General features: G+C 37.1%; 1 protein-coding gene across 1 annotated transcript in view; it reads right to left on the bottom strand.

The window, feature by feature from the left end:
- Window positions 1–948: 948 nt before the first annotated feature.
- Window positions 949–16,317, bottom strand: part of LOC145988599 (dynein beta chain, ciliary-like) — a 292,854-nt gene continuing 277,485 nt past the window's right edge. The window contains exons 72-76 of the mRNA XM_083123590.1: window positions 11,895–12,077; window positions 8,583–8,756; window positions 6,544–6,692; window positions 4,357–4,489; window positions 949–1,212 (exon numbers count right to left, since the gene is read on the bottom strand). Coding sequence (XP_082979716.1) covers window positions 1,051–1,212; window positions 4,357–4,489; window positions 6,544–6,692; window positions 8,583–8,756; window positions 11,895–12,077 — 801 coding nt within the window. The 3' untranslated portion in view covers window positions 949–1,050. The remainder of the gene's footprint in view (window positions 1,213–4,356; window positions 4,490–6,543; window positions 6,693–8,582; window positions 8,757–11,894; window positions 12,078–16,317) is intronic.

The raw sequence follows: 16,317 nt of genomic DNA, 5'->3' as shown, positions 1-16,317 counted from the left end.
TCCACTGAAGATATAAATCATGACTTTTGCCTCATGGGCACCTCTTCTGTTTAAAGTAGGATCCGAATCACTGTGCAATGTGAATATGTATATAAAAAGAGTTATCTTGCAATTACTCCAACAAAATATATAATTGATAATAGGGATGGGTCGATATAAAATTTACTGATACCGATAACCGTCCGATATAAAATTAGAAATGGTCCTTGAAGAACCTGAAAGGTTCATTGACCTCCTTAATAAATGTGTGTTTCAAGGTGACTGCAGTGAAAAAGAAATTGCATATTTAGACATTTACTTTTTTAGAAAGTAGGGCATGGAGATTATCCATAAAAATTACAACAAAATGGCAGAATTTTGCAGTAAATTATCAGATATTTATCGATATATCGGATCGGTAAAATAATCGGTAATTTTACCGATAAACAGATACACCGATATGCCCATATCGGCCGATACCGATAGAGTATCAACATATCCACTTAAAAATATTACTAACAAATATAAAGATCTATAGGGTCTTATTGTCTCACTAAAGTAATAAAAGTCTTTTCACCCTAAAGTAAAGTTACATATTAATTAACCAGAGACAGTTAGCCCCCTTGTGCAGCCCACGGTCAAAATACCATGATCATTAAAAAAAATATCATTGGGCAGGCTACATCTAATTTAAAACCACAAAGACATATTTTTGATAAACGGGCATCTCGGATGCCATAACCTCTATTAAAAAAGGCGGTATCCTTTTTAAATCAAGGAAAACAAAATCAATTTGCAACGTGGAAATACAAAACACCACTTGTGTAATATTTAAACCACATTTACTGCACCCACCATGAAGAATTTTGCATAGTTTCTTTAGTAAATTATGTTTCCTAAGTATGTATGAAGCCTTGACATTTATGCACATATTCACTAACAAATATATATGAAATTACACTTTCATCATGAATGCAAACGAGAAACTTTATTTCCAAGTTATATAAAACCTACAACAAGCATCTAACTACTCTTGGAACAACAACTGAATACAAAATTTAAAGTCTGAAACTAAATCTGAAGAAGCAGGGCCACACCAGCCAATGTCCACTTTGCAGCCTTGTGTTTAGTTTTCAAATTGAAAGTCCAAACGTAAGTTGGTCCACGCATTCGAATTTTATACACAGGGCATTCGTACACATTGCGCATGTCTTGCTTGTCTTGAGTTATGGCCTGCAATTGAGAAGTCACATGTGGTTCAAATTAAAAATAGTTGATAATGGAAAAGAACAACAGACAAGTTCAAATGTGAAAACATGCCTCATTCCAGAAACTCAAAAGTCTTACCTGCAATAAAATCAGAAAACAAGAAGACAAAACAGCATGAAAATAAAAGGCCACAAACCGACTATTGATGTTTTGGGGATGCATCATCCCTGTCATTATGATAAAAGGGAAGGGTAAAAGGCAAAACTTGCAACACTGAGTGAAACGAGGCAGGAAATGGTGTTGCGAGTTTTACCTTTTAAACTTTCCTTTTTATCCTGAGAAATGTGGGTTGTTGTTTTTTTGTTTTTTTTCTTGGTATTTTTTAGTGTGGTGAATATGCATGCTCTTGAGATTTGGATGAATGAGTGTAGAAATGTATCAATACAGATGATAAAATTCTTCTGTAGTTCTTTTGGGAAGGCATCTGGTTTGGGGAAAAAATCCTGCAGATGTGGTTGGAACAGGTTGGTTTTTATTCTATTTTTCCTCATATTTTTATATGCAATATCTAGAGCTGAGCCGATACCAATGCCAATCGTTCCAGCATCAGTTGGATTTTATTCACAGATACTTTTCTGAAATTATACAGGGTGGGTAAGAACTAACTAGGTATTGAAAATTTGCTGTAGTTTTTGTAATATTTAAGCAATCTCAATTAATTTTTATGTACACATACATTATGGAATAGAATTACATATGTGCCAGCTCAGAATTCAATGTAGGCACTGGCGGCATCCACCAGCTTCCTCAAACAAACGTGAATGGAATTGACGGTCTTCTGTAGGAATTCTTTCAGGACGTTTGTGATAACATCCAGAATCTGTGTATCCAATTGTTCCACAGTGTGGGGTTTTGTCTTGTACACTTCCTCCTTTGTCCAGCCCCACAGGAAAAAGTCACAGGGCATGAGGTCTGGATTTCTGGCAGGCCATTCGTGAAGTCCCAGTCAACATTCCAGAAAACTGGTCGAACCAGGCCCATACGGTAAGTGAAAAGTGTGGCAGTGTGCCGTTTTGCATGAAAACAATCTCACCGATGTTTCCTCAGCGAGATATGATGGGTCAAACATACCGTTGCAATATTGTCAGGTAGTGTTCACCATTCATGGTGTCGTGCAGAAAATATGGACCTACGACCCTATTGACTATCATGTTGTGTAATTCGTATGCGCACATGTAATTCTATTCCATAATGTAAATGTACAGAAAGTTTCATTGAGATTGCTTAAATATTACAAAAACTACAGCAACCACGTGACACTTTTTGTGGTGACTAATTATCCAGGAAAAAATGCAAAATTCGAAGCTTCCATGTATTTTGCACCACAATATTGTGTGGAAAAACTGTATCTGGTGGTTATGTAAGTGGTATTTTAATATTGTGATGTAATTGTTGAATATTTTCAAGCAAAATTAAATAAATTAATGGCAATACTTACACACTAATATTAAATAATATTTTGAACAAATTTTAATTATTACAATTTTCAAGCACCCTTATCAGTGAGAATCTAGACAGTCACACATATCGGCATCAGTTCAAAGCAGTAACAGATCAGGCCTATAGTGTGCGTCAAATCTCCTGCATATGGCGATAGCCAATAGCAGCGCACTGCAGCGGTGCCATGTCGAAATCTCACACGGAAAAGAGACAGCGTGGTTGAGCGAAACACCTTGTCACGGAGAGCACGGAACATTAGATAATATAACATATAATAAACTTAATGGAAGAAAAGAACATACCTGATTATGCCAGAGGGACTGCATAATTGTTTCAATATTCTCAAGGTGGAAGTTGTACAGCCTTTGTAAGATATTTTGTCCCGTAAAGAGTACGTTATCCTTTTGGCAGTAGAAAATTCGCCACAATCGTAAATTTCAAAGACGGTTCTACGAACTACGTATTTTTCAAAGTCATCTAAGTTTGTCGTTCTTTTCGGTACGTTAATGTGCTTTCTAGGTGATTGAAACATTGGAGCAGGCCCCGATCCACATTGTTTTGCCCCCGAACATATCCGAGAAACGGTAGCTTGATTCACACCACACGCTTGAGCTGTTAGAGCCTGGCACTTCTTAAAGTCAATTTTACTGCTCTCTTCTTCACTCGAACATTTTTTTTTTTTAAAAAAATTGTACACCTGAAAAATCACCCGTCGTGCCTGGCTTCGTACAACACTGTATTGTTCTCTCTTCTCTCGCTATCACTACCACTTGGTTTACTCAACGACATGCTGCACACACACACACACACACACTAAAAACGTGGGAAAAACGAACAGTGACGTTATCCTCTTCGTCAATTTCTCCTTCTACCATCACTGGGAACGAACCTGCCCTGTTCCCTTCGCTAATCGGAAAGTTTCGGAATGCAACAGGAACGAAGGGAGAACAAAAACGATACAATGCAAATACGTTTATAATGACATTGCTTCTACAGAGGGAACGGTATAAGCTACAATCACGCTTGTTTTTCGTACATACTCGCAAATTCATTATCTTTCCATCTGTTGAACTACTGACACTTGAAATAATATATTTATATCCGAGCGCCAGGTACACGATTTAGTAGCGAGGTGAAACAGGTTCTGAACTAGGCAACGCCGCACGTCTGTGATTCGCTGGTGCTGTTCAGCAGTTCAAGGCCATATGCAGGAGATTTGACGCGCACTCTAGTAATATCTTTAGTGTAATAGTTTGGTACTAACTGGCCAGTAAACAAGCAACAAATGCAGCAGCATAGAAGTTTGCCAACTGAGGAAAAGTGTAGACAAAGGCTCAGTCAACAATCAACTCACACATCATATCCTCACCTAGGTGCTGCTGAACTGTGATTAATGAAAAATGGCTTTTTAACTGAACATTCAAGCTGTTCAATTTCAATTATATTTTGTGTTTATTTTCTCAAAATTTAGACTTCTTAGGATAAATTGTAATTCATCATTCAATATTACAAATTTTATAGATTTCTAATAAAATTATTTTTCTCAAGTTGTTATAATTATTTGATGACCAGTAAACCACACCTACCATTAAGATGCATTTTGAAATAATCATACAGCCTACTACATGCAATAATAATAATAATAGCAATATTGAGGCAAGTGCATACCTTGATATATATAACTGGCATCATGGGGAAGAGATCCTTCATCTTGGATTCTTCAATTGAGCCAGTTTTTATATCCCACCGAGCACCTTCCATGAATAATCCGTGAATGAACGCTCCTTCTCTAGGTGCAGACCTGAAATTACATGTATATAAATGAACCTATTAGTTTTGGTCAATAAGTAATATAAGTGTTGGTTTTCATTATTCTATTTTTCCCATTTGTTTAAATAATGTCTTTAGTGTAATATTAAACTTGTTGTTCAGCTAATATGTGGAAATAAAATGTTTTCAGTTTATTAGGTATCAAGTTTCTGGTGCAAGTACAGAAACAGTGCACATGTTTCTTGTGATTTCTTAATAACAATGACCTCTATTGTGGATATAATTGTTCTGTGTATTTGCTTAGGTTATATTTTGTTAGTAAGATATTGAACATTTCTTTAATGTTTAATTGTGTGTGTCTTTTGTTTTCTGTCAACATGGATTATTGGTAGAGGCATGCATATTTTGTTTTTGACGAAATCACGAATTGTGGAATAATACATTGTAATGTTAATTTTTCATGTTTCTGAAAGGTGTGAGGTGCATTTTCCCACCCTGTTTTGTCACGAAATGTTGCGAAATGAACTGCAAAATGCGAAATAGACTCTTAAACACGAAATTTAGTGTTTATTTACACACGTGGCACTTTCTGAAGTCAGAATTATCCTGTGAGTTATGCAATTCACGGAAAATTGATTAATTCTTCTGTAAATATTTCAGAAGCAAAAATGGACCCCTTTATACAGGAATAAACTTAACATTCTGATAAGGATATAAATGTGCTATTAGAAGGAATATGTTTATTTTGTGTAGTGAGTGCAGTTTTAAAATCAAATTTTGGGTTTGCGTATTCATATTTTTAAAACCAAAATGCCATTTTATATACCGCTTTTTCACCACTATAACAGCAAAATTTTATTTCATTTACCGCTTTGGAAACCAAAATTGACTCAGTTTTTGTACCAAAATTTTGCTTTTTTATTTACCAAAAATATGTGCCTCTAATTATTGGACATATTTCAGCAACAATTAAATATATAATAAGTTATATATATTAGAACACTATAATTTACTTACCAATATACAGGGTGTTCTAGGGTGAAGTGTCCTATTCTAAATATATCTAATTTTTATGGTCATGGTGGTAGTTTGCACAAAATTGCACTCCGAAGCAAAGCAATGTGAAATGTTGGAATATGATCCAGATGGTGACAGATAACACTGATGACTTTCTAAGCATTCAAAAATCAAGTCATACAAAGTTACAGCTGAGCAGTTCCACACAAACAAGCATGGACGCTATTGCTAGTAGTTTCTCAACTTTGTGGAAAGAAACGATGATGATGATGATGATGATGGAATATTCCCAACGATGCAGCTTGGCTATATCTCACTGGACATGAGCTGAAGTACTGCTTACAACATCTAAATGCCTATGACGAGAATCAACGTTTAAACATGAGAACAACTGCGCTGCAGGTGCGGTAATGCCTTCTACACCAAACTCACATTGCTTTAAAAGCAATTATATGTGACTAGTACTATGACCACAAAAGTTCCAGATTTTATTTAAAAAAATGCTGTAGAGGAATTTTGTCCTAAAATATTTTTAGATAAAATTTCACAGTTATTGCGTTTAGTTTAAAGAAGTCATTTTTTTAATTCCATATTTAATCACTGAAATAGTTATGCATTGTTATGTCAAAACTTTAGAGACAATATATTAAATTGCAATTGCCCTTTGAGAACCAAGGCAGCTAAGCAGTCCCTTTGTTGCTGTTGAATGGCTCCTACCATTGCTTTTAAGCAACTGTCCTCTTGGGGCTGGGTCACAAACTGAAATTTTGAAGCACCAGAGGGGATTCATAATGGGACTGCTCACATCAGAGGTGAGAGTGCTAAACATTTAACTATGGAGGAATTCTGAGACAAAATATTATTGCAAATAATGCTGAAATAAATACCATTTTAAACTAAGAATACTTGTCCTAATGTAACATTACTTACCAAGATCACTAAGTAACACCCCCCCCCCACCCTGCACAATAATGTCTGCATTCTTCTTTTTGGAGCTCAGATATAGGAGGGTTAAGAAAATAAAGTTACTCTCCACTGAGAAATGAAATGAAACAGAAATGAACTTACGTAAACTCCTCCCTCACTTTCTTGGTAACGTCACACTGCAGACACATCTTGTCCAATGGGAAGTCATACTTCCGAGCAGTCGTCTGCATGATGGCCGTGAGGAAGGACTGCGGGTTGAAGAAGCCTCCCAGCCAGACTGCTGAGGGAAGCTGTGGAAAAGAACCTCAATTTCAACTGCACTCTTGCCTTCAGAATTTACAGTAAAAATACAAAAATAAAGTACAGGGTATTTTGTAATGTTCTTCCGAGTTTCAAACATGCATTACATGTTGGCTACTGCACATTTACTCGATGAAACAAGTGCAGGAAACATTTGTAAATTTAAAAAAATATGGTTCTTTTATTTCTCCTACACTTGTTATGTCATGTCAAATAGTGTACGTGTAATATATAACAGTGTTTCAAAGTAACGAGGGCTCGTGACAATAATATTTAGTGGTTATGGAACTACATCTTATCTCTCTCTGGTTAAATAATTTAGGTTTGGAGGATAATATATAATAATCCGATACTTCGAAAGAAGTTACTGAAATTTTTCCCTTTACTGGAAATTTTTCAAATATCACGCAGATTTTTATAAGGATTTTGTTCAAACTCCAAATCAGAAATATGTGGTCTTGAAATGCAAAGATGAAACCTGCAATTTTAAAAAGTGAAAAATTAAATTTAAAATTTGATGAAAACATAAATTCTCTATTTGAAAGGAACTCCAATCTACAAACAGAAATATGAACATGTCGATTGGTGGACACTCTCACATCAACACATTCACAAAAAATGACTCATGGAATTCTCTCTCTACAAGATGCAACAGCTGGTTTCTTTGCTCTTCTAGCAGCTTGCCAAGAGGGGGACAATTTTTCTCAATGAAGATGAGCTGAGGGTCAGATTGAGTCATAAACATGACATCCTTCTGAATCAACAATGTCAATTGCAATTGTTATTAAACATATGAGTTTTATTTTAATGTAATAAAAAAAAATGTTCATTTTAGCAGGTCATAAGTAAAAAGAGAAGTCTACTTACAGCTCATGCATACAATTTGTTCAATTAGTTATATACAGGATGATCACGAGGAGCACTGTCATTTTGAAAAAAGCTAAACATAGTTAATTTTCCAAAAATAATTTTATTGAACGAATGTAACATTCTTGTCGGGATATGCCATTTACCTTACGTACCAAAAATCACGTCAGAAAGGTGACGTCCGTCTTCCCTGATGCAGTTTTCAATCCTGGCCTCGAAGCTCCTCCACACTCGTTCCAGTGTCTCCTCAGTGATCAATTCCACCTCTCTACGAATGGCCGCCTTCAAGTCATCCAAAGTGCGGGGTTTGTCTTGATAAACTCGATCCTTCAAAAAAAACCACAAAAAGAAGTCACAGATGTTGAGGTCAGGGGATCGAGGCGGCCAGGGCACATCTCCGAAACTGGAAATCACACGACTAGGAAACAAATTCCGCAGCAGGTTCATGGAAACCCTGGCAAAGTGGGCAGTAGCCCTGTCCAATACCAAGGTTAGACTGAAATGGCAATTCCTGCGAAGGTGAATGACTGCACTCCCACCCCTCCACCACTTCCCTTCAGCGAATACCATCCAATCAGAAATGACAATGCTCCTCGTGGTTTATAATGTGTAATAAAGTAACTGTAAAATAAACTTATATTAATTATTTAAAGCAACGCTAACTGTAACTGAGTTACTTAGCAAAATGTAATTCTGAGTTACTTTTTGAGCCAAGTAACTTTTTCAGTTATTTTTATAAGATAACTTTCCAAACAATGAAATGAATGCAAGTTTCAGCTGCACCATCTTCGTCAGAATTAACAGGAAAGGCAACAAATATGATTTCAGAGTTATAAAGCTGTATTACAAACTGTATCAAACAAGTGGATCTTTAGGTAATGGAGAATCACAATCCTCATGACAATGAGGATGAAATCAATGAAGAACACTTGAAAAGAAAACATCCATATGCTAGGGCCACCAGGGTCTGTACTGAAGGAGTTATAAATAAGTTTAAATTGTGCAACACTTACGGAGAAGTCAGATGTCCAGTTCTCAAGTTCTCGAATACGGATCAGGAGGTCAGCGAACCAGGGACTAAGCCCTTGGAGGGAAGGGTACGCTCGCTTCACCCAGTTCTCAGGAACCTGATCAAGGAACAGTGCTCCTTCGAGTGCTTCCATATCCAAGGTGATGGTAAGTTCACCCTGAAAGTGAGAGGTTAATATTTGCACTCATCTTCCAGTAGATTGTTGTTTGTTAAAAATTATATGGGTGTGTCAGCATTACAGTAATTGGTGTCCATCCTTGGATGCACCGAGAGTTCCTTTTAAAAAAATTGCCAGGTTTAAAAAGGAGTAAAATATATTAAGGGTATAAAATTCTGTGCTGAAAGCATACATGAGACAAAGTACAAGGAAACAGCATGATTTGCGGATGTTAAGGAATCCATACGAGAAGTTTTCTTAGTGAAAACAATTGTGATATTTTACATGTAAACATTCATGATAATCATACCTTGAATCACTTCAGAAAAGACCATATGCACAATGCTTACCCGGCATGTGATCAATGCAGGATCTTGATCTGCTTGCTGGAAATATGGCAGTGGAGTGTGATTTCATCGAATTAATTATGGGAGAAGTTGTTCACTGAATATCATCCATTCATATGGCCTGGTCTTCTAAGCGAATGCCTAAATATGTAGGTTATTTTTGAAAGCAAAATCCACTGCAGGCACTTGATTAGTTACATTACTTAAAGCTCAGCTGGACTTTTGGCTGAAGCAAGGGCAGCTGTTTTAGAGTTTTCCTTTGATTTAAAAAAAAAAAAACACTAGGATATTCCAGAATCTGAAAAATTACATACGCCTAGAATTCCTTCTAGAGCATTCAAATGAATATCTGTGTGGTTTGCTTTTGCTGTTGCTTAGATATTATCAATAGTTTTGTTTCTACGTAAGTCTATTGTGCTATTGATTTTATCTAGACAATAGCGAAACCACACTAAGATTTATGAGAATGCTCTAGAAGATAATTTTAAGCTGATGTAATTTTTCAGATGTTGGAATATCATAGTGTTTTTTGAAAGGAGAGGAAAATTCGAAAAGCAGCCTGGGGTTGGCCAAAGGTTCAACTGAACCTTAAGGAGGTGAATGAATTATCGGTACAATACAAAAAGAAAAATCTTTTATAAAATACCTAGAAGTACTTACGTTGGTGAGTATATGATTTCCGTGAAACGACGTTTCGGGATGTAACTACTCCCTTCATCAGGTTGAAAAGCTATGCCAATTTAATTATGACATTGGCTGCGTCGAATAAGACTTTGATTAAGAGGTATGGTAAAAATGGATAAAAAGGTTAAAATGTGATTTAAGGCAGCTAAACGTGTGTAGGTGCCTTATTCCTACCATTGCGTTAAAATCCTGATGTAAGCATCTATAAAACCACTAAAACAATTGCACTCAAATTGCACTTAAAAACCACTTTTCCAGAAGTGGCTCGGTGGACCTTGTACAACTGTCTAAGGAGGACCTCTCATGGAATGCGGGAAGTTGTGCGGTACATTTCCATCTTACTCCCCTTCCTTCCCCCTACATCCGTTGGGTTACGTCATATCTAGCTCGAAATCTATTACTTCGCGAGACACGTTAATCATGGCTGGGGTGACCTGGAAGCCGATTTTTTCTCTTGTTGTATCCCACCTTTTGATCATTTTGATCCATTTTTCGTCAATGTTCCCATCTTCTCTGTTTAGTTTATTATCCCTCCTTTTGCAGATATACGCTGCCTCATATACATTCCTACTTAATGGTTTATGATCAACTCTCATTATTTCTCACTTCTGAATTTCATGCTCTTCCTCGATCACGTGTTCTGATAGTCTGTTCCTTGGGGTTCCTTCTTTTATATCTTTCTCATGTTCCCGCACCTAACTTTCATGCTCCGGCCAGTTTGACCTATATATTCTTTATTACACGAACATGTTATACTGTAAACCCCTTTTTCATCTTCCATTTTATTTTCCTTTTCTTTCCCATCCTTTTTATATTGTGTGAAATGTTTCTCTACCGTTCATGTTGCCCTCATCCCGCATTTAATACCGTATTCTTTGGCTACTCTTTCTATCTTTTCCGAAATTCCTTTGAAATATGGAATGCCAATGTATTTGTATTTCCTATTCTCCAAGTCAATTTCGTTTTCCTGTGTCTTTTTTCCTCTGTCACTGTTCGTTTCTCCCCCCTCTTTCCTCTTTACATACCTTGTACTCTTTCCTGTGTATTCTGTTCAGGTTTTCCTCTTTGTATCCATTCCATTTTCCAGAAAAGGAAAATAAAATGGAAGATGAAAAAGGGGTTTACAGTATAACATGTTCGTGTAATAAAGGATATACATAGGTCAAACTGCTCGGAGCATGAAAGTTAGGTGGGGGGAACATGACAAAGATATAAAAGAAGGAACCCCAAGGACCGGACTATCAGAACACGTGATCGAGGAAGAGCATGAAATTCAGGAGAAATAATGAGAGTTGATCATAAACCATTAAGTAGGAATGTATATGAGGCAGCGTATATCTGCAAAGGGAGGGATAATAAACTAAACAGAGAAGATGGGAACATTGAGAAAAAATGGATCAAAATGTTCAAAAGGTGGGATACAACAAGAGAAAAAATAGACTTCCAGGTCACCCCGGCCGTGATCAACGCATCTCGCGAAGTAATAGATTTCGAGCTAGATATGACATAACCCAACGGATGTAGGGGGAAGGAAGGGGAGTAAGAGGGAAATGTACGGCACAACTTCCCGCATTCTAGACAGCTGTACAAGGTCCACCGAGCCACTTCTGGAAAAGTGGTTTTTAAGTGCAATTTGAGTGCAATTGTTTTAGTGGTTTTATAGATGCTTACATCAGGATTTTAACGCAATGGTAGGAATAAGGCACCTACACACGTTTAGCTGCCTTAAATCACATTTTAATCTTTTTATCCATTTTTACCATACCTCTTAATCCAAGTCTTATTCGACGCAGCCAATGCCATAATTAAATTGGCATAGCTTTTCAACCTGATGAAGGGAGTAGTTACATCCCGAAACAAATTATATACTCACCCACATAAGTACTTTTAGGTATTTTATAAAAGATTTTTATTTTTGTATTGTACTGATAATTTATACTACGTGAGTAAGTCACACCTGCATCAACATGAAAAGAGGTGAATGAACCAGTCACTTGTGATTATATATCAGATCAGCAGAGTATTGGTTTGGTATGACATGTGTTTCTTGCCATTTCAGTTTTTACAGCAGAAAATGGCCCTGTCCACTAAAGGCGAAGTTCAGTACCTTCATCCCCAGGTTCAGCTCCTTTAGACTTCTTCGCATTTCTCTGGTCAAGATGTTCATCCTCTCACATTCCTGGAAGGAGACAATAATGTAGGGAGAGCGTTCCTCTGTTTTCCCCATCAATTCCGCCATATTGAATTCATCTGGGAGCCTGTCCAGGATGTCGTCCAGGATTGTTTTCACCTGCAGGAGAAGACCAAGTTGTTTACAAAAGTTGTAACTAGTTGTAAAACTATTTCTATAAAATGGTGCAAAAACAGACTCACTTAAGGTTCAAATTGAATACATAAAATAGTATTTTGGTATTATTATGGGGAACTCACATTTAGAACCTTCACTAACACTTATTTTAATATAAAATACAATAAGATATTTTTTTTTATGAAGCTTTCATCAATTTGCAATGTAAAATCATATAACCTGATGAAATCTTCATAAATAAAGCTGAAACATTTTGCTTATTTTATTTGTATTAAAATAAAAGTGTTTATGATATTAATAAGCAATCAGGGAACTTCTGGAGGTGGAGGTAGAAATTACAAAACAGGAAGGAAAATATAAGATTAGAAACCAACTTGAGTCTACCTCAGTCTTTGCACCCTTCTTATCTCACCTGATGAAAACTGTTCAAAACAGTTGAAATATAAAGCTAAATATGTCTCAAATACTAATAAAAGTAAACGTAAAAATTAGTTTGTACTAAAGCCAGGATTTTAATGTGGTTAAACATTTTATTCCAATGTATTTATCTGCATAAAAACCTGAAATATCAACACATTATATTAACAGGACTCACATTAACTTTCCATTTTATAATTTTACATACTTCAATTGGCTCTATATATTTTCAGTGATTTCACTTAAAATATATATATTTTGAGGTTTTCTAATGAAATTTAAGTATTTTTGCCATAAACTGTGTCATAAATTAAAGACTCATAAGTGTCAGGAAGTGACAAGCAACATGTGTTACTTAGAAACAAACATTCAGAAGAAATACAACCTTTCATACTGCAGTGACACAGCAACATGCATTTGTCACTTGTGTGTCACTCGGACTGAGCCCATTGTCTCAATAGTGTGCATGTGTCACCTCAGTCTGTTGGTCCTGCATGTACAGTGAACTGTTTCTATATAGACTGGAGGGGGCCCATGTTGTTCATCATTTCAGTGTGAAACCTCCTTGTAGCTTGTCCCCTGCCACTTGATGTGAAATCCTCATGTTGGTTGCCACTTGTCATTTGTAGAGTGTCACTTTGGTTTCAAAGCACCCTTATGAAATATTTTACACAAAAAATATTAGGATGTCAAAAAGGGTTTGATAATGTACAATAAGAATTAAAGGTACAGTCGGCTCTCGATTCTATGACCCTGGATATAACGACCCTCTCGAAGTAACGACCCTTCTCATGGGAACCGTGAAAAATTTGGAAAAAAGTTGAAAAATTGAAGGAAATTGGCCAAAAAATACGTTTGTTGCACTCATTTTATTCACACTCATTCTCTTCATAAGCACTCTACCGCTCGCAAGCGAGTCTGATCTAAAAATAAACCCCACCACACTACGCTTGAGTGATATCCAATTGCACTTGACCTCTGCCCTCCCCTCCCCAAAACACGCCAATGTTACCCTGCACCGGACGGCCTCTACCCATTGTACCAGGATTGTTTTGCCATTGTTATTTTGCTTGCTCTTGGATACGGAAGAAGAGAAGATTGAATGTGCTTGCATGTTATTTTAAATCGACCTTGACTTGTATCCTTGACCTAAGAGCTGCTGACAACTCACGTGGGGGTTTCAGCAGGTTCCCGTGAGTGAGTTACTCTTGGCCTTCTAGCTGAAAACTTCCAGTAACCGCCTTCATTCAAAACGTTTTCTTTGTTCCCTGCAACACTTCATAAAAAAGCGGAACTGTTAGAGATAATCAAAGCCACACAGACCAACTAAAGATAGTCAACCCACTTAATGTGTTGTCATCCAGGTTTCCGCAAAAGTTTACTTCGATCTTACATGCATCATAACTCCCGTAAGTGTCCCGTTGGCTGAGTGAATTCGCCCTCTTTTCCTGTCAGCAAACGTGAAAGGGGGGGGGGATGTCGATTGTTTCAGCCACGATTTTCTTGCTCGTGTTTGCACTAAATTTCGCCTGCCCAGAGAATGGTCTTGAGGAAAGCCTGACTTTCCACCTCCAGTTCAAGGGGGGAAATTGGTGTTGCTACCGGTTGCTACATGCCTGATTTTTGTCCAGTGCTACACGACACCTCTTCCTGTCACCAAGCCCCCTTTGCTCGCATTTCAGGGAGAGGCAGGGAATCGGAGACCCATTCACTTGCTACACGGAGGCAGCCATTATGCTTTGCCGTGCTGGCTTTGATGAGGGTGCCACCTGTTTCGAAAACAACCCAAAATGAAAAATTTGGCAACGCAGAATACCACAAAAATTCCCCCTCATCATGGCAACTTGACAAAGCCAATTGGTTCAACTGATCATGTGACCCTCGATGGCTTTTGACAGAAAAGACAAAAATAGAATTTCCAAGTCCCTTCTTTCGCCGGAACGACTGTAGGGCTGATTACAGGAGAGGGTGGAAGCGGACCCCTCCTCCTTTCCTTTGACGTCTAAAATGGAGCAACCAGTTCTGGATATATTCTTGAAAACGAACAAAAACCATAGGACATTTTAAAAAAAAAAATACCCCCCCCCCCTTCGCAGCTCATTCTCAGCCACTGGTGTGCAGAGCAATGTGATAAATGCAGAATTCAGGTCTTTTTTTTTTATGCTGTTGTCTACATAGTAAATATTGCCTGTATTATTGTCTGTTGCATGGTAAAATGTTGATAAAAGTTCAGTCTTCGACAGTTGCGTAATCTTTAAAATACGGAGGAATTTCTCTTCCACCATCTATTGCTCGAGCTTCCAGCCGTTCTCCTTGTTATTATGCTGCAGCTGGCGCCAATGTTTTGTCTAGAGTTTGCAAAGCTGTCACTTGCCGATAACAGCGATGACTCATCCAGCGCGAAGGAAAAAGTAATTGTTTTGAATCTTACAATGCTGTTTTGATTTGAAGATAACAAAATTCAATCTCCAGAAAGAAAAAGAAACAAGAGTTAAAACAAGTTCATGTTCTGCACCTTCTGATAAGCAAAACTGTAAATTTTATTTTACATCTGACACAAGAATAAACTTATTGAGCACTCAGAGCAGTGTTGGAAGGAAATACATACAATATAATCGCTGCTTTTCTTCAGAACCATTAATGTGAAGAAAGAAAAAAATGTTCCTTAAAAATGGACGCTGAGACTGATTAAAAAACAAAAACATTATTCAAGGGGAAAACTTTTGGAGGAGCGGGTGTTTGACATCGAGAATACTCCTAAATCCAACATTAAATCGTCGATTAACGTGAGAGTAAATAACGGTTTCCCATTTCGATATTTGAAAATGTTCAGGTTTCATAAAGCTTGTTTTGATTTCATTTTATGCCGATGGGCTAATCGGGACTAAATATACAGTTTAAAATGCATGTTTCCTTTTTCAGGCTGAATTACAATGCAAGTCGAGGAAGAGTTTGGACTGCTTCCTGAGATAGGGGAGGGGGATGAATATGAAGTTGGCTAAAGCAAAGAAAATGTGACTTTCGTGACTTTTTTTATGATGTATTTTACACAGCCGAACCAGAACGAAATTTACAACCCCGCTTTTTTTTTTTTGTCTGGTGCCTAGAAAGGTTGTGTTGTGTCTCCTGAGAGATCTTATCTTACCAGTTAAGCCTGTAACAGACAATGATCTAGTAGACCCGCATAAAATCCAACATTAATTATGCCCGATGCCATTTTTTCTGGCGCCAGTGTGACTGGTGTCAGGATTCTTCGAGTTTCACTTGCAATAAACAAGAGATTGTTTTCCTTTCCGTAGGTCTCAGTGCAAATGGGTTTCTCATGAACTAGAATTGTAAGAATTTTGTGGAAGAGCAACGACTGTGCACAATTAAAAGAGATTTAAAATCCTTTTTTGTGAAAACGTTGTCATGTTCTATTTTCCTTCTCACAACACACATCCTGTGCATATCAGGTTGTATAACTACACAGGATAAATGGTGCTACCATCTCCTTGGAATCTTTATGTCCATTTGAACTCCGTTGATGCTCAAAATTGGTGCAAATTCCAATAACGACCCCTTCAAAATAACGACCCTTTTCCCGGGAACCGTGAAAGGTCGTTGTATTGAGAGTTGACTGTACATATAACAATATAACCTTCATTAACACACATGCACCTATGAAGATAAAGAAGATGAAATAAAAGAGAATTCTATGAAAATATACATAAACTGGTAGACAATGTTCCAAAAAGTGATGTAATGAGTAGACCTCAGATTTTAGATTTTTAACTTATTTTTTCCTTTGCAGGTAAATAAGAAA

Source organism: Lepisma saccharinum, chromosome 6 (assembly GCF_977018435.1).
Source record: "Lepisma saccharinum chromosome 6, izLepSacc3.1, whole genome shotgun sequence".
NCBI lineage: Eukaryota > Metazoa > Arthropoda > Insecta > Zygentoma > Lepismatidae > Lepisma > Lepisma saccharinum.
This window is presented reverse-complemented; position numbering and strand designations above follow the sequence as displayed.